Source organism: Solea solea, chromosome 1 (assembly GCF_958295425.1).
Source record: "Solea solea chromosome 1, fSolSol10.1, whole genome shotgun sequence".
NCBI classification, from domain to species: domain Eukaryota; kingdom Metazoa; phylum Chordata; class Actinopteri; order Pleuronectiformes; family Soleidae; genus Solea; species Solea solea.
In genome coordinates, this window is record NC_081134.1 from 37,080,662 (window position 1) to 37,105,523 (window position 24,862).

At 36.0% G+C, this 24,862-nt stretch overlaps 1 protein-coding gene across 3 annotated transcripts in view; it reads left to right on the forward strand.

Moving 5' to 3' along the window:
* The window catches only part of cdh7a (cadherin 7a), a 140,790-nt gene extending 116,169 nt beyond the window's left edge, over positions 1-24,621 (forward strand). For all 3 annotated transcript variants that reach the window (XM_058627929.1, XM_058627937.1, XM_058627920.1), the window contains one exon: positions 22,363-24,621. In XM_058627929.1, the coding sequence (XP_058483912.1) occupies positions 22,363-22,877 (515 nt within the window). In that variant the 3' untranslated portion in view covers positions 22,878-24,621. The remainder of the gene's footprint in view (positions 1-22,362) is intronic.
* The last annotated feature ends 241 nt before the right edge of the window (positions 24,622-24,862 follow it).

A 24,862-nucleotide genomic window follows, 5' to 3' on the forward strand; every position in this document is an offset into this window, starting at 1 on the left:
TTTTTTTAATGATGCAGTCACTTTTGGATGATACATCTAAACGACTGAGATGATCATCGTCTTGTTAAAATACGCCGCACAGGTCAGGTATGGCTTAATCCTCCGGAGGGCCAATTAGGACATTGCGTAGCCTCGCAAATCTCCGGGCAGCCATTGCTGTCTGAGAATTGCTTATCAGCCTCATTCTATAAATCACCATGTCCATTCATCTGTCTCTTATTTTAGTGTCTGTCTCCTGTGTGAGCCCTCTGTCTATGTCTTTATTTATGTGTCTCTATTCAGACAGAAATTCCCCTCCTCCTTTCTTCCTCTTCTTGATCTGGTCTTTAATGCACAACTGTGCATCAGGTTCCAGCTGTGGGATTATTTTTTTTTTATTTATTACTTTAACCCCGATGATGTGCTAAAAATACTAAAAGAAGTAAAAGTAAAACTCAACCATTTTGTTTTAGCCGAACAAAACACTTTTGTCTCCATAATTACAGTCGGGCAATTTGTGGAAAAAACTGCTCTCAGAGAGAAAATAAAGAACATAAATGCTAACAAACGAGGACGTTAAACTAGACATACACAGTTAATGTCGTGACAGATAACATCAGCAGCGCCAAAGACACTACAGCGGCTACTTGAATCATGAAGCAAACACGGCGGCACTGATAAAGAGTCAAACCTCGACAGTAGTGCTGAGGTATATGATTGTTTCCGTGTCCTTCACTAAGCTGCGGAGGCACAATGTCATCCCTGCAGCAGAGCGACATCTGTCATGTTAGAGACGAGGCTCGCGGCGTCTTCATTTGTCCATGACACGTTTCTTTTCTTCTCTGTCTTGCTCTCTCTCTCTCGACAATGTGTGTTGTTCTGCGGTTCTTCTCAGACTGGAAATTTAGTTGTCGCACTTTGAGGTCGTAAATTACAGACGAGGCGGCTTAAAGTCTCGCTAACAGGTGCATGGGATCAAAAACTACTGAGTTGAAAAGAAATCCGACGAGTCCAGCACAGTGGGCACACAAAGGCTACTGGCTGTCCCCCACCGAATATCTGCCAATTAGAGGAATCAATTACAAAAACAAAAGCGATGCCGGGCTCTTTTATTTATAAACATGAATAACAACTATGCCAATATCTCATATTATACAACAGATGCCACAAGGCACATGATATAATCACGTTATTCGAATAAAACACCATCACATTATGCAGCCTGTAATGTTTTACAGCAGAAATATGCGCACAAGGCAACATAAAGAATATTCATAACTTTGTTAAAGAGTACAAAGCTGCGTAACACATAGCTGGACATAAATATCATAAATATATACAACAAAACTTGTGAGGAGGTAGCGCGGTTCATCCTCTACGCAGAAGGCCGGTAGTAGGATAGCCAGCATCACCAGTTTGCATTGGCACAACTCTGAATTGTACAAATCTGTTAATAGTGTCTCAGAAATCCGGCTTGGATAGAAAGAAGTCAGCAACAAACTCCTTTCTAGAAGTCAAAGAAAAGCAGTACGACAGTCTGTGCGTAAAGCTAAGTGTGAATTTTCAATGTCTTAGCAAGATGTTTGACAAAATTTGAAATTTTATCTTCTGTCAACCATATTACCAGATAATTATGATTTTTGACAGACTGCATGGTAAGGCTGTAAAGAGTTTTGCTAACAGTAGTAGGGGTACGGAAACGGTCCAGTGAAAAAAGACATCGAAATAATGATATTTATGATGATTTTCACATACTTTCAGAATTGAAGTGTTTGTTTTGATATGGAACAACAAATAGTTTGCATTTTATGATGCAAAATTAATCTACTCATAAAACAAAAACATACAGAAATAACTAATTGTAACTTCATATTCAGTGGCGGGCTGCATGAAATTGATTGTGCGGGCTGCATGTGGCCCAGGGGCCGCAGGTTTGAGACCTCTGCTGTCGGGTGTAGATTGGCTGCAAGCGTATGTCACTGTGTCGTCAACATACAGATGGCATTTGCAGTATTTGAAATTATCACACATGACATTTTAATGTAGCTTAAAAAAAAAGCAGTGGTCCTAATGCTGAGCCCTGAGGAACACCCTTCATTCTTCTTTTTGAAGAATTTTTTCACAATCTGCGAATGATTTGCACTTTTCTGCCTATATCAGCTGTTAGCAGGATATTCAATTCAATTCATTTCAGATGTATTTGTATAGTGCCGATTCATAACATCAACACCATTCAGTTATTACAGAGAAACCCAACAGGAACACACGTGAACATGCACTTGGCAACAGTTGAAAGATAAAAATGGTCATCTGCCTCGACTGGCTAGGGTAGGAGAGAGGAGAGAAAAGATATTGATGAGAAAACCAAAAATTAACAAGGGCGCCAATTTTTAATTTTTTTTCCATCTGAGCCCTGCCAACCTAAAAAAAGAGAAAAGAGAGCAGGCATGGAAATATTTCATAATCAAATCAAATAACCTTAGCTGTTTCAAATTTGACATAAATTTGTGTTTATGTTGAACCAGCTATTGCTTGTACTGTCAAAATGAAAAATGTTTCGGGGGCTTTTCAGCCATGAACTTTCTGCCAGGAATTAGCATTCACACATAAAACTTCCTTTCATTTTCACCGCAGCTGATTAAGACCTCTAAGAAATGGCATTGGAGGACAAAGACAGAGGAGGAGCGTGGGTGAATAATCAGTCCCAGACACCAGAATCATACAGTGCATGGAGGAATGCTCTAATTAGAAAGCACATTCAATGATGCATGCTGGGAAGAAAAGGGCAGCAAGAAGAAAACTCATTCACAATCAATGGAGACGGGGTTTAATCTTTGAAACAAATCAATTACAGTTAAGAAAAAAGTCTGTGGAACACTAAACTCTTGTGTTTTTTCATTTAGCTTCTGTCATCAGCGAGTGTGTAATGAAGAATGGGACTCCTGTCTTGTTGTGGTTATGTGTTTTCTAAACTGTCTGGGCAGAAACTCATATCTTACCTTGGCTATTTGTATGCCCAGCCATGCACCTCTGCTCATCTCTTGTTGGACGTGATTAGATGTTGGCCCGTTTCCAGTCTGTCACGCATCACGGCTGCCTTCTAGGCATTAAACCCTAAAGAGCTTTGCTGGAAAGCACTGCGAATATCCAGCTTTACTGTGCCACTTTGTAATTCACTTTTGGGGAGGCCTCACTGAATGGTAGAGAATTTAGAGTGAACAAGGTTTCTGAAATTGTAGGAAACAAATATTTGGAGTTGTGTCTCAGAGTACTGAAGTGCCACGGGTATTTACGGAGACTCCACATCCTTGAAGGTGCTTGAATTCGTATTTTTGTTCTCAAAGTTTGCAAAGTGCTTGAAGAAGCTTTGGAGTAATGACTGTTTCTTTCGCAACAAATAGCTATCTGGCTGAATGGTTCACTCATCAGATGGAGGCATGGAGGAAAGTCAAAAGAGTAAATGAAAACTGCTTCACTCAGACCTCGCTTGTGTGTGACTTTGGCTATTATACGACTTGATTTTGGTTTAAGGGGTGGGAATCACAGGGTATACTTCATGGTCTACAATACCAATAACATCACAAGACAAAGATTCTGTGATTATTTATACATTGCAAGACAATCACATAGAGATACACCGCGATATCTGTCTACGTAAGTTAAAAATGCAGTAGTTCTAGGAGTAGACTCGGTATGGTTGCGTGTTGTTTGTGACCGTGTTTGGTCTAATCTAAAGTTGTGATACGAGTTTTCCTGTTGAAGGGTACACCAACCGTCACCCAACAGCCAGAAAACAGAGCTGCTCATTTATCTCCTGCAGCCTTTTTCATGTGACAATCTCCTCTCGTCCAACTCTCCCATTTGCTCTCTTATTAGAGAGTGTGAAGTGGTGTTTGAATTTGGTTCCTGGGCCTCTTTCTCTGCAGCCTGCACAAGCTCAACACCAAGACGGAGAAGAAATATGGGCTCATGGAACGATATTTCACTGGCACTGCCTTGACATTGATGGATAGAGGATCATTAGACATTTGCCAGTTTGCTTGGGCGTGGAGTTATTTTCAGCAATAATATATGGGAGAGGGAGCAGGGGGCTGGAGGAGAAGGCTCCCGCTCAGATCTCGGAGGGCCACAGATTCCAGGTTTGTGTAGTTTTGTGCACGTGTTGACACAAAATGTACGGGGTGTGAGCTGCATAGATTCCATGGTGTATTGCATTGCAAGTTTACTTTTCGTAAACGTGGACAGTGCTGCCATTGTGTTCCCGGAAATGCGATCCCTCACCTTGCTTTTTTTTTGATGACATGACTCCACAGCTTTTTCAGACAAACTCAAAAACAACTGTTTTGAGACAGAACTGGTTGATTTGTTTTATTTTTTAATTATGTAATAACAGATATTGTTTTTCTGTTATTTCTTGTGATACTAATTTTGTAAAGTTTGTACCACTGGGTTTTTCAGGTCAGGGTACGAAAGTATAATCCTTATTTCTGACAAAAGCAAAATAAGGAAACGGCGCCCCCTTTGTTTTGTATTGAAACTAATACGGAAAAACTGATTTTGCTCTCAGCATCAAAAAACGAAAAAATTGAAAAAAACTAAACCAAATAACGGCCCAAATTTGGTTTTTGCGAATTCCTTTTTTCGTTTTTTGTTTCTCATTTATTAATATGACGGCGGACAGACCGGAAGCAGAAGTGGCATGTAACAACATCAAAATAAAAGTAGCGTGCTAACTTATTATCATGCATAATAAAGTAAAAAAACGTATCATACACTATTATAGGCTACCGTTCTCTTTCAACAGCATGTAAAAGTGATCACAGCCAAATATGACAAGAGATGAGGCCAGAGCCGGCCCAAGGCATAAGCGAACTAAGCGGCTGATTAGGGTCCCGTGACCACCAGGGGGCCCAAAGAGCAATTAATTAAAAAAATAATAATAATATATTTTTTTTGTTTGAGTGATGACGCATATCAGTGTCCTTGAGGGGAAAAAAGCAGCGAAACGCAGTGAATTTAAGTTGAGACTTTATTTGGAGTGAAAACACAGCTGAGAGCAGCCAAGTGTGTGTGTGTGTGTGTGTGTGTGTGTGTGTCAGTCCAGCAGGTGGCAGCATTTCCTACAGGTGGTGGGGTTTATTTCTCTGTTTTAGCAAAAATGTCAGCTGCCATTTTTCTTTTATTTGTCCAGCGAGGACTTGAACGTTGATTAATTACAGGTGGAGCTGCTCCTGCACAAAGACACACTGATTTAAAAGCCTTTGTGTACTTTCCATAACTTGGTACATTCCACTCCTCCCCTCTGAGTCGATCCATTTGGAATGTTCCCTTTCCTGTCGGAGGCGGAGCTTCTTCTACGCAGAGACAGAAAACAGGAGGACGAGGATCAGAGGGAACAAACAGGTGGACAAACGTGTTCTTAAAAATGACCCGCACATTTCTTCTCTGTTGACGCTCCGTTCACACCTGCTGTTCACATCCGACCACAGGTGTTCAGAGTACACCTGCTAATGCTAACGTGACGTCACTGCTCCACAGCAAACACATTCCTACTATAGTATGTCATCAAAAACGGTAAAATATAAATTCTCCATATGTCCTCAAAGAACTGTCCAAAACGTCAAAGAATGTCCTCAACTAAAAATGTCAATAGATCATTAAAACTGTTCAGAATGACTATCTAGTCTGGCCAGTAGCAGGTTAGCTGCTGCTAATGTGACGTCACTGTGTTTTCAACGCATCTGTTTTCAAAAAACTGACTTAGTGTCAAATATATGATTGTATAGTATGACGTCAACAACTGCCTTCATACTGTCAAAAAGTGTCCTCCTACAGTATGTCGTAAAAATAAAACCTGTATATTATTTAGTAATCCAATTATAAACTGTCAAAAATGTCACTGTACCATTAAAACTGTTAAGAATGAGTATCTAGTCTGGCCAGTAGGGGGCAGGTTAAGTAAAAAAAATAACTGTTGAGGAGCAGTGGTTTAGTAGAATTTCAAAATAAAATGTTGATATAAACCAATATATAGTTGACAATAAAAAGGTTTTCATGTATTTGCCTCACATTTCTTCACTCATTTACTGCAGTGAGCACATTTGAACACTTTAAAGTGGACACTGCTTTTTCTCATTATGTCCTCTGACTGAACACCTGCAGACACATTTGAGTCATAATTTAATGCTGTATTTATTGATTGAATGTTGCCACTTTGACTCGTCCACAGTTTTCACTTGTTAACGATGTAAAAATTATGTGAACACATTAATCACAAAGAAGTCTAATTCATGTGCTCATTATTTTTAAGCAGCAGTTACTGGACACCTGGACCCAACTGTGTGGTCAACAGTCCAGGAAGTGAACCCCTATTCATTTTTTTTTGTCTTTTTATGGCTTTTTTTTTTTTTTTTTTTGGGGGGAAAAATATAAAATAAAATGGTATAACCTCCTTCTGTTATCTTTGTGGGAGGCCGGCGGAGCACACCCCAGCCCCAACCCCCCACTACAATCGCAGTAAGAGTGCGTGTAGATTGGCCCCGGCCCCAGCGCCGGACGACATACTATACGATGACTTTTTTGACTGATTTTGGACAACATACTATACGATGACTTTTTTGACTGATTTTGGACAACATACTATACGATGACTTTTTTGACTGATTTTGGACGACATACTATACTATGACTTTTTTGACAGATTTTGGACCACATACTATACTATGACTTTTTTGACAGATTTTCGACGACATACTATACTTTGACTTTTTTGACAGATTTTGGACGACATACTATACTATGACATTTTTGACTGATTTTGGACCACATACTATACTATGACTTTTTTGACAGATTTTGGACGACATACTATACTTTGACTTTTTTGACAGATTTTGGACGACATACTATACTATGACATTTTTGACTGATTTTGGACCACATACTATACTATGACTTTTTTGACAGATTTTGGACGACATACTATACTATGACTTTTTTGACTGATTTTGGACAACATACTATACGATGACTTTTTTGACTGATTTTGGACGACATACTATACTATGACTTTTTTGACAGATTTTGGACCACATACTATACTATGACTTTTTTGACAGATTTTGGACCACATACTATACTATGACTTTTTTGACAGATTTTCGACGACATACTATACTTTGACTTTTTTGACAGATTTTGGACGACATACTATACTATGACATTTTTGACTGATTTTGGACCACATACTATACTATGACTTTTTTGACAGATTTTGGACGACATACTATACTTTGACTTTTTTGACAGATTTTGGACGACATACTATACTATGACATTTTTGACTGATTTTGGACCACATACTATACTATGACTTTTTTGACAGATTTTGGACGACATACTATACTATGACTTTTTTGACTGATTTTGGACCACATACTATACTATGACTTTTTTGACTGGTTTTAAACGACATACTATACTATGACATTTTGACTGATTTTGGATGACATGCTATACTATGACTTTTTTAGGTGATTTTGGACGACATACTATAGTATGACTTTTTTGACTGATTTTGGACGACATACTATAGTATGACTTTTTTGACTGATTTTGGATGACATAATATGACTGATTTTGGACGACATACTATACTATGACTTTTTTGACTGACTTTGGACAACATATTATGACTGATTTTTGACGACATACTATGACTGATTTTGGACAACATGCTATACTATGACTTTTTTGACTGATTTTGGACGACATACTATACTATGACTGAATTTGACTGATTTTGGATGACATACTATACTATGACTTTTTTAGGTGATTTTGGACAACATACTATACGATGACTTTTTTGACTGATTTTGGACGACATACTATACTATGACTGAATTTGACAGATTTTGGACCACATACTATATTATGACTTTTTTGACAGATTTTGGACGACATACTATACAATGACTTTTTTGACAGATTTTGGACCACATACTATACTATGACTTTTTTGACAGATTTTGGACGACATACTATACTTCGACTTTTTTGACAGATTTTGGACGACATACTATACTATGACTTTTTTGAATGATTTTGGACCACATACTATACTATGACTTTTTTGACAGATTTTGGACGACATACGATACTATGACTTTTTTGACTGATTTTGGACCACATACTATACTATGACTTTTTTGACTGATTTTAAACGACATACTATACTATGACATTTTTGACAGATTTTGGACGACATACTATACTATGACTTTTTTGACTGATTTTGGACCACATACTATACTATGACTTTTTTGACTGATTTTAAACGACATACTATACCATGACATTTTTGACTGATTTTGGACGACATACTATACTATGACTTTTTTAGGTGATTTTGGACAACATACTATACTATGACTTTTTTGACTGATTTTGGATGACATGCTATACTATGACTTTTTTAGGTGATTTTGGACGACATACTATAGTATGACTTTTTTGACTGATTTTGGACAACATACTATAGTATGACTTTTTTGACTGATTTTGGATGACATACTATGACTGATTTTTGACGACATACTTTACTATGAATGATTTTCAACGAAATACTATACTATGACTTTTTTGACTGACTTTGGACAACATATTATGATTGATTTTTGACGACATACTATGACTGATTTTGGACAACATGCTATACTATGACTTTTTTGACTGATTTTGGACGACATACTATACTATGACTGAATTTGACTGATTTTGGATGACATGCTATACTATGACTTTTTTAGGTGATTTTGGACAACATACTATAGTATGACTTTTTTGACTGATTTTGGACGACATACTATAGTATGACTTTTTTGACTGATTTTGGATGACATACTATGACTGATTTTGGACGACATACTATAGTATGACTTTTTTGACTGATTTTTGACGACATACTATACTATGAATGATTTTCAACGAAATACTATACCATGACTTTTTTGACTGACTTTGGACAACATATTATGACTGATTTTTGACGACATACTATGACTGATTTTGGACAACATGCTATACTATGACTTTTTTGACTGATTTTGGACGACATACTATACTATGACTGAATTTGACTAATTTTGGATGACATACTATACTATGACTTTTTTGACAGATTTTGGACGACATACTATACTATGACTTTTCTGACTGATTTTGGACGACATACTATACTATGACTTTTTTGACTGATTTTGGACGACATGCTATACTATGACTTTTTTGACTGATTTTGGACGACATACTATACTATGACTTTTATAGGTGATTTTGGACAACATACTATATTATGACTTTTTTGACTGATTTTGGACGACATGCTATACTATGACTTTTTTGACTGATTTTGGACGACATACTATATAGTATGACTTTTTTGACTGATTTTGGACGACATACTATACTATGACTTTTTTAGGTGATTTTGGACAACATACTATAGTATGACTTTTTTGACTGATTTTGGACGACATACTATAGTATGACTTTTTTGACTGATTTTGGATGACATGCTATACTATGACTTTTTTAGGTGATTTTGGACGACATACTATACTATGACTTTTTTGATTGATTTTGGACGACATACTATGACTGATTTTGGACGACATACTATAATATGAATGATTTTCAACGAAATACTATACTATGACTTTTTGACTGACTTTGGACAACATACTATGACAGATTTTTGACGACATACTTTGACTGATTTTGGACAACATACTATACTATGACTTTTTTGACTGATTTTGGATGACATGCTATACTATGACTTTTTGGACGACATACTATACTATGACTGATTTTGGACGACATGCTATACTGTGACTTTTTTGACTGATTTTGGACGACATGCTATACTACGACTTTTTTGACTGATTTTGGACGACATGCTATACTATGACTTTTTTGACTGATTTTGGACGACATACTATACTATGACTTTTTTGACTGATTTTGGACGACATACTATACTATGAATTTTTTACGTGATTTTGGATGACATGCTATACTATGACTTTTTTGACTGATTTTGGACGACTTACTATACTATGACTTTTTTGACTGATTTTGGACAACATACTATACTATGACTTTTTTAGGTGATTTTGGACAACATACTATACTATGACTTTTTTGACTGATTTTGGATGACATGCTATACTATGACTTTTTGGACGACATACTATACGATGAATGATTTTGGACTGCATACTATACTATGCCTTTTTTGACTGATTTTGGACGACATACTATGATTGATGTTGGACAACATACTATACTATGACTTTTCTGACTGATTTTGGACGACATACTATACTATGACTGATTTTGGACGACATGCTATACTATGACTTTTTGACTGATTTTGGACGACATGCTATACTATGACTTTTTTGACTGATTTTGGACGACATACTATACTATGGACGACATACTATACTATGACTTTTTTGACTGATTTTGGACGACATGCTATACTATGACTTTTTTGACTGATTTTGGACGACATGCTATACTATGACTTTTTTGACTGATTTTGGACGACATACTATACTATGACTTTTTTGACTGATTTTGGACGACATGCTATACTATGACTTTTTTGACTGATTTTGGACGACATACTATACTATGACTTTTATAGGTGATTTTGGATGACATGCTATACTATGACTTTTTTCACAGATTTTGGACGACTTACTATACTATGACTTTTTTGACTGATTTTGGACAACATACTATACTATGACTTTTTTAGGTGATTTTGGACAACATACTATACTATGACTTTTTTGACTGATTTTGGACGACATACTATACCATGACTTTTATAGGTGATTTTTGACAACATACTATATTATGACTTTTTTGACTGATTTTGGACGACATATGACTTTTTAGGTGATTTTGGACGACATACTATAGTATGACTTATTTGACTGATTTTGGACGACATACTATACAATGACCTTTTTGACTGATTTTGGACGATATACTATATTATGACTGATTTTGGACAACATACTATACTATGACTTTTTGGACGACATACTATATTATGACTTTCTCAGGTGATTCCGGTGATTTCTTCAGTCCATTCAAAACATGCAACGCGTGGACTAGGTACATTTCCACACTGTTCCACTTAATGTAAGATTCAAACCCCTGACCATTAGAACTCCAATCCTTCACTTAACCACATGAGCTATATGTCTTTGTATGCTTTCTTCTACAATTTGGAACTCTTTTAATAATAGAACCCATGACTTCAAAAAACAACAGATTGATGGAATATTTAAAAACGTCTGTCCCAAGGAATGCACTACATGGTTGGTGTAATGGTTAGTGCTCTTGCCTTTCAAGTAAGAGGACCAGTGTTCAAGCCCCGTTTGGAACAATACATACTATATTTTAATAGTAAAGTATGTCATCTGATCATGTGTCAGAGAGTGAGACAGAGACAGAGATGACAACCACATTGTATAATCCTATTTTCAATACGACCAGTAAAAACCTCCTGAATAATTAATGTTCAGAGCAGTCCTGTGGTTGTGGACCAAAACCTGTTGACTGCTGGACTGGGACCACTCCGCTGTTGTGGAACCTACCTTGCCGTATTGAAGGTTCTTGAACTGCTGAATTCAAAATAATATTGAATGAGAAACTTAAGAAACACCAACAAATTTGCTTTCAGATCATCATTTCAAATAGCTCAGTCCGTCAGAAAAAAACTTGTGACTCTGAGGTTGTGACTTCAACTCTTACTGTCAACTGAACCTGTGCCCTACTTTCAAACTTCAGACCAAAGTAAGAAGTTAAAAATACCAGCAACGTATTGTTCTGCAGCTCAGGAAGAATAGCTTCTGCTGGAAGAACAAGACTTGTATGTTTGAGGTTGTCAGTTCAAGTCTTATGATAACCCCGAAGTGACTCTTTTCAAAATTCTGACCTGCACAAGAAAGTTGAGTACACCAAGTAAGTCAGAAAATCATCACCAGCATGAATGGCTCACACCATCAGAAGGAGTCTAGTAACTCTGAGGTTCTGAGTTCAGCTCTTGCAATCAACTGAATTTCTTCTAACTTCAGACCAACATAAGAATTTTAAAATACCAGCAACGTGTTGTTCTGTATGTCTGTAAGAATAGCTTGTGCTGGAACAATAAGACCTGTACCTCAAAGGTTATGAGTTCAAATCTTAAGGTGAACTGTTAGAGTGTGATGTTGAAAGTAAACAGTCAAAAGCTCTAAGAAAACCTGTAGTTGCAGGTAGCTCATTGGACAAGAATAGGGAGGAAGGGGTCAAATACAATACTTTATATTAGAGGGTGAATTTCTTGGTGTTCTTGAGTTTTTAACATTTTCAGAGTCTTTCAAACATTAAAATCACTTTAATCAGCTGATCTACTTCATCAGACCATGAAGTTGTGTTGTTCTCAAGGTGTCAGACTCACTTCCTCATGGTTCTTAAAGTCAGTAAGGTTTAGGATCTTGTCTTTTTTTTATTTTGGCCACCAGTGTGAAGCTCAAACAGACAGACAGACAAAAGCTCAAAGTTTAGTATGTCATCTGTCAAAAAAGTCGTAGTACGGTATGTCGTCCAAAATCAGTCATAGTATAGTATGCCGTCCAAAATCAGTCATAGTAAAGTATGTTGTCCAAAATCAGTCATAGTATAGTATGTAGTCCAAAATCAGTCCAAAAAGTCATAGTATAGTATGTCGTCCAAAATCAGTCAAAAAGTCATATTATAATATGTTGTCCAAAATCACCTGAAAAAAATCATAGAATAGTATGTCGTCCAAAATCAGTCAAAAAAGTCATTGTATAGTATGTCGTCCAAAATCACTCAAAAAAGTCATAGTATAGTATGTCGTCCAAAATCACCCAAAAAAGTCATAGTATAGTATGTCGTCCAAAATCAGTCATAGTATAGTATGTCGTCCAAAATCAGTCATAGTAAAGTATGTCGTCCAAAATCAGTCATAGTATAGTATGTCGTCCAAAATCAGTCCAAAAAGTCATAGTATAGTATGTCGTCCAAAATCAGTCAGAAAGTCATTGTACAGTATGTCGTTCAAAATCACCTGAAAAAAGTCATAGTATATAGTATGTCGTCAAAAATCACCTAAAAAAAGTCATTGTATAGTATGTCGTCAAAAATCACCTGAAAAAGTCATAGTATAGTATGTCGTCAAAAATCACCTGAAAAAGTCATAGTATAGTATGTCGTCCAAAATCAGTCAAAAAAGTCACAATATAGTATGTTGTCCAAAATCAGTCAAAAAGTCATAGTTTAGTATGTCGTCCTAAATCAGTCAAAAAAGTCATAGTATAGTATGTCGTCCAAAATCACCTGAAAAATTTATAGTATAGTATGTTGTCCAAAATCAGTCAAAAAGTCATAGTTTAGTATGTCGTCCAAAATCAGTCAAAAAAGTCATAGTATAGTATGTCATCAAAAATCTGTCCAAAAAGTCATACCATAGTATGTCGTCCAAAATCAGTCCAAAAAGTCATAGTATAGTATGTCGTCAAAAAATCACCTAAAAAAGTCATACCATAGTATGTCGTCCAAAATCAGTCCAAAAAGTCATAGTATAGTATGTCGTCAAAAAATCACCTAAAAAAGTCATAATATAGTATGTCGTCAAAAATCACCTAAAAAAGTCATAGTAAAGTATGCCGTCCAAAATCACCTGAAAAAGTCATAGTATAGTATGTCGTCCAAAATCACCTAAAAAACTCATAGTATAGTATGTCGTCCAAAATCACCTGAAAAAGTCACAGTATAGTATGTCGTCCAAAATCAGTCAAAAAAGTCATAGTATAGTATGTCGTCCAAACTCAGTCAAAAAAGTCATAGTTTAGTATGTCGTCCAAACTCAGTCAAAAAAGTCATAGTATGGTATGTCGTCCAAAATCACCTGAAAAAGTCATAGTATAGTATGTCGTCCAAAATCAGTCAAAAAAGTCATAGTATAGTATGTCGTCCAAAATCACCTGAAAAAGTCACAGTATAGTATGTCGTCCAAAATCAGTCAGAAAGTCATTGTACAGTATGTCGTTCAAAATCAGTCAGAAAGTCATTGTACAGTATGTCGTTCAAAATCAGTCAGAAAGTCATTGTACAGTATGTCGTTCAAAATCACCTGAAAAAAGTCATACTATATAGTATGTCGTCAAAAATCACCTGAAAAAGTCACAGTATAGTATGTCGTCCAAAATCACCCAAAAAAGTCATAGTATAGTATGTCGTCCAAAATCAGTCAAAAAAATCATAGTATAGTATGTCGTCCAAAATCACCTGAAAAATTTATAGTATAGTATGTTGTCCAAAATCAGTCAAAAAGTCATAGTTTAGTATGTCGTCCAAAATCAGTCAAAAAAGTCATAGTATAGTATGTCATCAAAAATCTGTCAAAAAAGTCATACCATAGTATGTCGTCCAAAATCAGTCCATAAAGTCATAGTATAGTATGTCGTCAAAAAATCACCTAAAAAAGTCATAATATAGTATGTCGTCAAAAATCACCTAAAAAAGTCATAGTAAAGTATGCCGTCCAAAATCACCTGAAAAAGTCATAGTATAGTATGTCGTCCAAAATCAGTCAAAAAAGTCATAGTATAGTATGTCGTCCAAAATCACCTGAAAAAGTCACAGTATAGTATGTCGTCCAAAATCAGTCAGAAAGTCATTGTACAGTATGTCGTTCAAAATCACCTGAAAAAAGTCATACTATATAGTATGTCGTCAAAAATCACCGGAAAAAGTCATAGTTTAGTATGTCGTCCAAAATCAGTCTAAAAAGTCATAGTATAGTATGTCATCAAAAATCTGTCAAAAAAGTCATACCATAGTATGTCGTCCAAAATCAGTCAAAAAAGTCATAGTATAGTATGTCGTCCAAAATCACCTGAAAAATTTATAGTATAGTATGTTGTCCAAAATCAGTCAAAAAGTCTTAGTTTAGTATGTCGTCCAAAATCAGTCAAAAAAGTCATAGTATAGTATGTCATCAAATATCACCTAGAAAAGTCATAATATAGTATGTCGTCAAAAATCACCTAAAAAAGTCATAGTAAAGTATGCCGTCCAAAATCACCTGAAAATTTCATAGTATAGTATGTCGTCCAAAATCAGTCATAATATAGTATGTTGTCCAGAATCAGTCAAAAAGTCATAGTTTAGTATGTCGTCCAAACTCAGTCAAAAAAGTCATAGTTTAGTACGTCGTCCAAAATCAGTCAAAAAAGTCATAGTATAGTATGTCGTCCAAAATCACCTGAAAAAGTCACAGTATAGTATGTCGTCCAAAATCAGTCCAAAAAGTCATAGTATAGTATGTCGTCCAAAATCACCTAAAAAAGTCATAGTATAGTATGCCGTCCAAAATCACCTGAAAAATTCATAGTATAGTATGTTGTCCAGAATCAGTCAAAAAGTCATAGTTAAGTATGTCGTCCAAAATCAGTCCAAAAAGTCATAGTATAGTATGTCATCAAAAATCAGTCAAAAAAGTCATAGTTTAGTATGTCGTCCAAAATCACCTGAAAAAGTCACAGTATAGTATGTCGTCCAAAATCAGTCAGAAAGTCATATTACAGTATGTCGTTCAAAATCACCTGAAAAAAGTCATAGTATATAGTATGTCATCAAAAATCACCTGAAAAAGTCATAGTATAGTATGTCGTCCAAAATCAGTCAAAAAAGTCATAGTATAGTATGTCGTCCAAAATCAGTCAAAAAGTCATATTACAGTATGTCGTTAACAATCACCTGAAAAAAGTCATAGTATATAGTATGTCGTCAAAAATCACCTGAAAAAAGTCATAGTATATAGTATGTTGTCAAAAATCACCTAAAAAAGTCATAGTATAGTATGTCATCAAAAATCACCTGAAAAAGTCATAGTATATTATGTCGTCCAAAATCAACCAAAAAAGTCATAGTATAGTATGTCGTCCAAAATCAGTCAAAAAAATCATATTACAGTATGTCGTTCAAAATCACCTGAAAAAAGTCGTAGTATAAAGTATGTCGTCCAAACTCAGTCAAAAAAGTCATAGTTTAGTATGTCGTCCAAAATCACCTGAAAAAGTCACAGTATAGTATGTCGTCCAAAATCAGTCAGAAAGTCATTGTACAGTATGTCGTTCAAAATCACCTGAACAAAGTCATAGTGTATAGTATGTCGTCAAAAATCACCTAAAAAAGTCATAGTATAGTATGTCGTCAAAAATAACCTGAAAAAGTCATAGTATAGTATGTCGTCCAAAATCAGTCAAAAAAGTCATAGTATAGTATGTCATCAAAAATCTGTCAAAAAAGTCATACCATAGTATGTTGTCCAAAATCAGTCAAAAAAGTCATAGTATAGTATGTCGTCCAAAATCACCTGAAAAAGTCACAGTATAGTATGTCGTCCAAAATCAGTCAGAAAGTCATTGTACAGTATGTCGTTCAAAATCAACTGAAAAAAGTCATAGTATATAGTATGTCGTCAAAAATCACCTGAAAAAGTCATAGTATAGTATGTCGTCCAAAATCAGTCCAAAAAGTCATAGTATAGTATGTCATCAAAAATCAGTCAAAAAAGTCATAGTTTAGTATGTCGTCCAAAATCACCTGAAAAAGTCACAGTATAGTATGTCGTCCAAAATCAGTCAGAAAGTCATATTACAGTATGTTGTTCAAAATCACCTGAAAAAAGTCATACTATATAGTATGTCGTCAAAAATCACCTGAAAAAGTCATAGTTTAGTATGTCGTCCAAAATCAGTCTAAAAAGTCATAGTATAGTATGTCATCAAAAATCTGCCAAAAAAGTCATACCATAGTATGTCGTCCAAAATCAGTCAAAAAAGTCATAGTTTAGTATGTCGTCCAAAATCAGTCAAAAAAGTCATAGTATAGTATGTCATCAAATATCACCTAGAAAAGTCATAATATAGTATGTCGTCAAAAATCACCTAAAAAAGTCATAGTAAAGTATGCCGTCCAAAATCACCTGAAAATTTCATAGTATAGTATGTCGTCCAAAATCAGTCATAATATAGTATGTTGTCCAGAATCAGTCAAAAAGTCATAGTTTAGTATGTCGTCCAAACTCAGTCAAAAAAGTCATAGTTTAGTACGTCGTCCAAAATCAGTCAAAAAAGTCATAGTATAGTATGTCGTCCAAAATCACCTGAAAAAGTCACAGTATAGTATGTCGTCCAAAATCAGTCAAAAAAGTCATAGTATAGTATGTCATCAAACATCTGTCAAAAAGTCATACCATAGTATGTCGTCCAAAATCAGTCCAAAAAGTCATAGTATAGTATGTCGTCCAAAATCACCTAAAAAAGTCATAGTATAGTATGCCGTCCAAAATCACCTGAAAAATTCATAGTATAGTATGTTGTCCAGAATCAGTCAAAAAGTCATAGTTTAGTATGTCGTCCAAAATCAGTCCAAAAAGTCATAGTATAGTATGTCATCAAAAATCAGTCAAAAAAGTCATAGTTTAGTATGTCGTCCAAAATCACCTGAAAAAGTCACAGTATAGTATGTCGTCCAAAATCAGTCAGAAAGTCATATTACAGTATGTCGTTCAAAATCACCTGAAAAAAGTCATAGTATATAGTATGTCATCAAAAATCACCTGAAAAAGTCATAGTATAGTATGTCGTCCAAAATCAGTCAAAAAAGTCATAGTATAGTATGTCGTCCAAAATCAGTCAAAAAAGTCAAATTACAGTATGTCGTTCAAAATCACCTGAAAAAAGTCATAGTATATAGTATGTCGTCAAAAATCACCTGAAAAAAGTCATAGTATATAGTATGTTGTCAAAAATCACCTAAAAAAGTCATAGTATAGTATGTCATCAAAAATCACCTGAAAAAGTCATAGTATATTATGTCGTCCGAAATCAACCAAAAAAGTCATAGTATAGTATGTCGTCCAAAATCAGTCAAAAAAATCATATTACAGTATGTCGTTCAAAATCACCTGAAAAAAGTCGTAGTATAAAGTATGTCGTCCAAACTCAGTCAAAAAAGTCATAGTTTAGTATGTCGTCCAAAATCACCTGAAAAAGTCACAGTATAGTATGTCGTCCAAAATCAGTCAGAAAGTCATTGTACAGTATGTCGTTCAAAATCACCTGAAAAAAGTCATAGTATATAGTATGTCGTCAAAAATCACCTAAAAAAGTCATAGTATAGTATGTCGTCAAAAATAACCTGAAAAAGTCATAGTATAGTATGTCGTCCAAAATCAGTCAAAAAAGTCATAGTATAGTATGTCATCAAAAATCTGTCAAAAAAGTCATACCATAGTATGTCGTCCAAAATCAGTCAAAAAAGTCATAGTATAGTATGTCGTCCAAAATCACCTGAAAAAGTCACAGTATAGTATGTCGTCCAAAATCAGTCAGAAAGTCATTGTACAGTATGTCGTTCAAAATCAACTGAAAAAAGTCATAGTATATAGTATGTCGTCAAAAATCACCTGAAAGTCATAGTATAGTATGTCGTCCAAAATCAGTCAAAAAAGTCATAGTACTGTATGTCATCAAAAATCTGTCAAAAAAGTCATACCATAGTATGTCGTCCAAAATCAGTCAAAAAAGTCATAGTATAGTATGTCGTCCAAAATCACCTGAAAAAGTCACAGTATAGTATGTCGTCCAAAATCAGTCAGAAAGTCATATTACAGTATGTCGTTCAAAATTACCTGAAAAAAGTCATAGTATATAGTATGTCGTCAAAAATCACCTAAAAAGTCATAGTATAGTATGTTGTCAAAAATCACCTGAAAAAGTCATAGTATAGTATGTCGTGCAAAATCAGTCCAAAAAGTCATACCATAGTATGTCGTCCAAAATCAGTCAAAAAAGTCATACCATAGTATGTCGTCCAAAATCAGTCCAAAAAGTCATAATATAGTATGCCGTCCAAAATCACCTGAAAAATTCATAGTATAGTTTGTTGTCCAAAATCAGTCATAATATAGTATGTTGTCCAGAATCAGTCAAAAAGTCATAGTTTAGTAAGTCGTCCAAACTCAGTCAAAAAAGTCATAGTTTAGTATGTCGTCCAAAATCAGTCAAAAAAGTCATAGTATAGTATGTCGTCCAAAATCACCTGAAAAAGTCACAGTACAGTATGTCGTTCAAAATCACCTGAAAAAAGTCATAGTATAGTATGCCGTCCAAAATCACCTGACAAATTCATAGTATAGTATGTCGTCCAAAATCAGTCAAAAAAGTCATAATATAGTATGCCGTCCAAAATCACCTGAAAAATTCATAGTATAGTTTGTTGTCCAAAATCAGTCATAATATAGTATGTTGTCCAGCATCAGTCAAAAAGTCATAGTTTAGTATGTCGTCCAGAATTAGTCAAAAAGTCAAAGTTTAGTATGTCGTCCAGCATCAGTCAAAAAGTCATAGTTTAGTATGTCGTCCAAAATCAGTCAAAAAAGTCATAGTATAGTATGTCGTCCAAAATCACCTGAAAAAGTCACAGTACAGTATGTCGTTCAAAATCACCTGAAAAAAGTCATAATATAGTATGTCGTCAAAAATCACCTAAAAAAGTCATAGTATAGTATGCCGTCCAAAATCACCTGAAAAAGTCATAGTATAGTATGTCGTCCAAAATCACCTAAAAAAGTCATAGTATAGTATGTTGTCCAGAATTAGTCAAAAAGTCAAAGTTTAGTATGTCGTCCAAAATCAGTCCAAAAAGTCATAGTATAGTATGTCATCAAAAATCAGTCAAAAAAGTCATACCATAGTATGTCGTCCAAAATCAGTCCAAAAAGTCATAGTATGGTATGTCGTCAAAAATCACCTAAAAAAAGTCATACCATAGTATGTCGTCCAAAATCAGTCCAAAAAGTCATACCATAGTATGTCGTCCAAAATCAGTCAAAAAAGTCATACCATAGTATGTCGTCCAAAATCAGTCAAAAAAGTCATACCATAGTATGTCGTCCAAAATCAGTCAAAAAAGTCATACCATAGTATGTCGTCCAAAATCAGTCCAAAAAGTCATACCATAGTATGTCGTCCAAAATCAGTCAAAAAAGTCATACCATAGTATGTCGTCCAAAATCAGTCCAAAAAGTCATACCATAGTATGTCGTCCAAAATCAGTCCAAAAAGTCATAATATAGTATGCCGTCCAAAATCACCTGAAAAATTCATAGTATAGTTTGTTGTCCAAAATCAGTCATAATATAGTATGTTGTCCAGAATCAGTCAAAAAGTCATAGTTTAGTATGTCGTCCAAACTCAGTCAAAAAAGTCATAGTTTAGTATGTCGTCCAAAATCAGTCAAAAAAGTCATACCATAGTATGTCGTCCAAAATCAGTCAAAAAAGTCATACCATAGTATGTCGTCCAAAATCAGTCCAAAAAGTCATAATATAGTATGCCGTCCAAAATCACCTGAAAAATTCATAGTATAGTTTGTTGTCCAAAATCAGTCATAATATAGTATGTTGTCCAGAATCAGTCAAAAAGTCATAGTTTAGTATGTCGTCCAAACTCAGTCAAAAAAGTCATAGTTTAGTATGTCGTCCAAAATCAGTCAAAAAAGTCATAGTATAGTATGTCGTCCAAAATCACCTGAAAAAGTCACAGTACAGTATGTCGTTCAAAATCACCTGAAAAAAGTCATAGTATAGTATGCCGTCCAAAATCACCTGAAAAATTCATAGTATAGTATGTCGTCCAAAATCAGTCCAAAAAGTCATAGTATAGTATGTCATCAAAAATCACCTGAAAAAGTCATAGTATAGTATGTCGTCCAAAATCACCTGAAAAATTCATAGTATAGTATGTTGTCCAGAATTAGTCAAAAAGTCATAGTTTAGTATGTCGTCCAAAATCAGTCCAAAAAGTCATAGTATAGTATGTCGTCCAAAATCAGTCCAAAAAGTCAAAGTTTAGTATGTCGTCCAAAATCAGTCCAAAAAGTCATAGTATGGTATGTCGTCCAAAATCAGTCCAAAAAGTCAAAGTTTAGTATGTCGTCCAAAATCAGTCAAAAAAGTCATAGTATAGTATGTCGTCCAGAATCAAAATACTCGCTTTATGGAGAAAATAATACCCTTAACATTTCCTTGATTCTTTGTCTTTTTATAACAATAAGAAAACAAAATCATTTGTATGTGAAGAGAAATGAAATGAAACGTGTGTGTGTTTACTTGTGGAGCAGTGACGTCACATTAGCATTAGCATTAGCAGGAGTAATCTGAACACCTGTGATCGGATCCCTCAGGTCGGATGTTTACAGCAGGTGTGAACAGAGCGTCAACAGAACATCTAAGAAATGTGCGGATCATTTTTAAGCAGCAGTTACCACACACCTGTCCCCGCTGCTCCTCGTCCTCCTCCAGCTCCTGGTCCAAACAAAGCTGTAGACCAGTTACAAAGACTTTAAAAATCCTGTAAACATTTGTAAAATCTCAATATTTAACAGAGGATTCTGATGTATTTAGTGACAGCGCTGCCAAAAGCCTCTTTTTACTCTTCACTGTAAAGTCATGGCTTGTTTGTTTTTTTCTTATTGCCCTAAATTCTGACATTCTAAATTCTGAAACAGATGCGTCACAGAGAATCTAAGAAATGTGTGGGTCATTTTTAAGCAGCAGTTCCCACACGTTTGTCCACGTTTGTTCCCGCTGCTCCTCGTCCTCTTCCCGTTTTACAGACTCTCTGCGTAGAAGAAGCTCCGCCTCCGACAAAGGAAGTGGAACATTCCAAATAGATCGACTCATAGGGGAGGAGTGGAATGTACCAAGTCATGGAATGTACACAAAGGCTTTTAAATCAGTGTGTCTTTGTGCAGGAGCAGCTCCATCTGTAATTAATCAACGTTCAATAAGTCCTCGCTGGACAAAAATGGCAGCGGAAATGTGTGTTGTTAATTAAAAACATTTTTGCTAAAACAGAGAAAAAAACTGAGAAAAAACTGTTAATCCATTATTTTTTGGAGATTTCCAATTTTTTGAATCCTTTACAATTTCTGTTGTTCATCCATTACAATTTAAGATTTAATGTGTGGATGCATCTTTTTTGTTTTAAATTTTACTTTTCCGGTTGTAAATCATTGCGTTTTGCTATTTAACTGTATTATTACAACAGTAATCAATTACTGTGTAATAGACATTGTTCTTTTTGTGCACACACCGGCTTCAGTCCAATTATGCCTGGTTGGGGACAACTGTAATGTAGTCAGCTCTTCTCTACCATCTCCACGTGGTCATTGTCAGTCACCACTGAGACATGTCTCTCATCCTTTTTCTCTCCCCAGTGATGGTTCTGCTAATTGTGACGATGCGTCGGAGGAGGAAGGAGCCCCTGATCCTCGAGGAGGAGCGGGACATCAGGGAGAACATCGTCCGCTACGACGACGAGGGCGGGGGAGAGGAGGACACCGAGGCCTTCGACATGGTCACCCTCCGCAACCTGAACGTCATCAGAGACCCCAATGTGCGGCGAGACGTCACGCCAGATACTCCCAGCTTCTTCCATTACCCATCAGCCCCTCGCCCGCCCTATAAATCCCTCCCAGACAATGTGGTGTTTCGAGAGTTCATTTGGGAGCGGCTGAAGGACGCTGACGTGGACCCGTCAGCTCCCCCGTACGACTCGCTGCAGACGTACGCCTTTGAAGGCAGCGGCTCGGTGGCAGAGTCGCTAAGCTCACTTGAGTCGCTAAGTACAGACTCAGACCAGAACTATGACTATCTCAGCAACTGGGGACCACGCTTCAAAAAGCTGGCCGACCTGTACGGCAACAGCGACGGCACCAGTGTCTTCTCGTAGCCCTTAAACGTCTCTCTCTTAACATTTATGAATATGAGTAATTTATTGTCAGAGAAAGTGGTATTTGTCCGCCGCAGCGCACCGGAGGAAACCATTCAAAGACAAACACAGGAGAGAGTGAGAGACAAACACTTTCACTTCAAAAAGGTTTTTGGTTTGTTTACCTCCTTGTATGGATTCTTTTCAGGCGCGTGCCATGGTGGGTTTTGACACGGACTTCAAAAAGTGGCGTGAGTGAGAAGGAAACCTTGTGTGCAAGAGACATTAAAAGGTTCCAGATTTTGGGCTTGAGTCCAGCCTCTGACTGCAGAATGCAAACATGTTGGAGTATTTATACGGGGAGGCACCTGTCGTTTCATTCCAGCGATGGGCACGGGCCCAGCACTTTTGCTTTGATGCATTCCTTTGCGATCTTTGTGCTTAAAAAACAAAAACAAAAGAAAAACAAGAAAAAATAAACAAAAACTAAAGTTCCTCATGGAATGCTGTGTCCCCGGTGGCTAATCAGTATTCACTTGATTGTTCACATGAAGTTTCACAACAACTATTTTGATTTTTCTGCTTTGTTTCTGGTTTAGTGGGGCAGGGGAACGGCTCATACGTATTATTCATGGACATAACCTGTCAACGTGATATGAAAAGTGCACCCGCACATATAAAAGTATAAACAAGTAGTAGATGTGCTAAGGAAGTGATGTGAAGGCATAAGTTGTGCAAAAAGTGTAAAAAGAATGACACGCCGGGTGTCAGATTGATGTCTTCAGTGGGTGAAACAGGAAAGGCATATGATTTTTTTTTTTTTCTTATTCTCCTAACAGTACATTTTGCAGATGTTGCAATGTAGTGTTTCGTCTGAGTCTGTTTTTCTTTCCCTATTTTTCTTCAATTGCAAAACAAAAAAAAAAAAGGTCCAATGTATGATTTCTGAGCCGAGTTCTGCTTTTGAGGGAGGCTGAGGGGAGGGGAGGGGAGGGCGACATCTGCTACTTCACAAAGCTTCTCTGAAGGTTTCATTCTTGTCGTGCTTGATTGCGAAAATCATGCCACATAGACACTAGAGAAAAAAAAAAAAAAAAAAGAAATAAAAAAAAGTTTCTGAACAGCAGTGGTAGTCCTTACCTGGGTGAAGTTGCAGTTTGTAAGTAAATGAATTCTTTGCTTCTGTAGCTTTGCCGAGTCCAACATGTATTGTCATTTAAAAAGGAAACCAATAATGTTCATGATATGTTCACTGGCGGCGAGAGGACACACTGTATGATAACCATATTGTGCCAATTTTTTTCGTGTCGACATGTACAACTGAGATGTATTATTATTATTTATTTTGAAGAGGCAGAAATGTGCAAATGATGTTTTTATCCTTTTTCCTGAAAATAAAATTGACATTTGGTTCCTTAAAAAAAAAAAAGAAAGAGAGACTTATTTTCAGTCCTCCTGAAAACGTCGAGTAAATAAAAAAAGAGGCTGTTTTCTGACCGACAACCAGCATCAGACAGAAAGGATCGACGATGTGAAAAAAAAAGTGGTGCTTTGTTCTCTGCGCGTTTAGGGAACTCAAGGAACCAGTGAGAGGGTTGGAATGGGAGGAGGAAAAAAGAAAATCATTTATTATTATTTTTTTTGTGAATGTCTTTTTGATGAGGCTTTTGTAGTTGAAAGGCCTGATATAGACAAAGCACTGTCGCTCCACAGAGGCGTGTGTGATGACTTTGAGGTTCACTATCAGCCATCTGAGAATCCTTTTTCAATTTAGCCAGGCCTGCACCGCGCACTCAAAAGGAAGCCTTTTTCAAATACTGCATCTTGTCGTGACTGAAAAAGGCGACACGTTACTGTCTGAAAAAAACACATCGACATTAGCTCGGGGGTTCTAACCCTGTTCTGCTCAAATGAGGTCATGGTAGGTATAAAAGTGTGTTGTAAAGCATAAAATGACATAGTATCATCAGGTATAGAAATGCACATTTACTTGACACTTTTGTGTG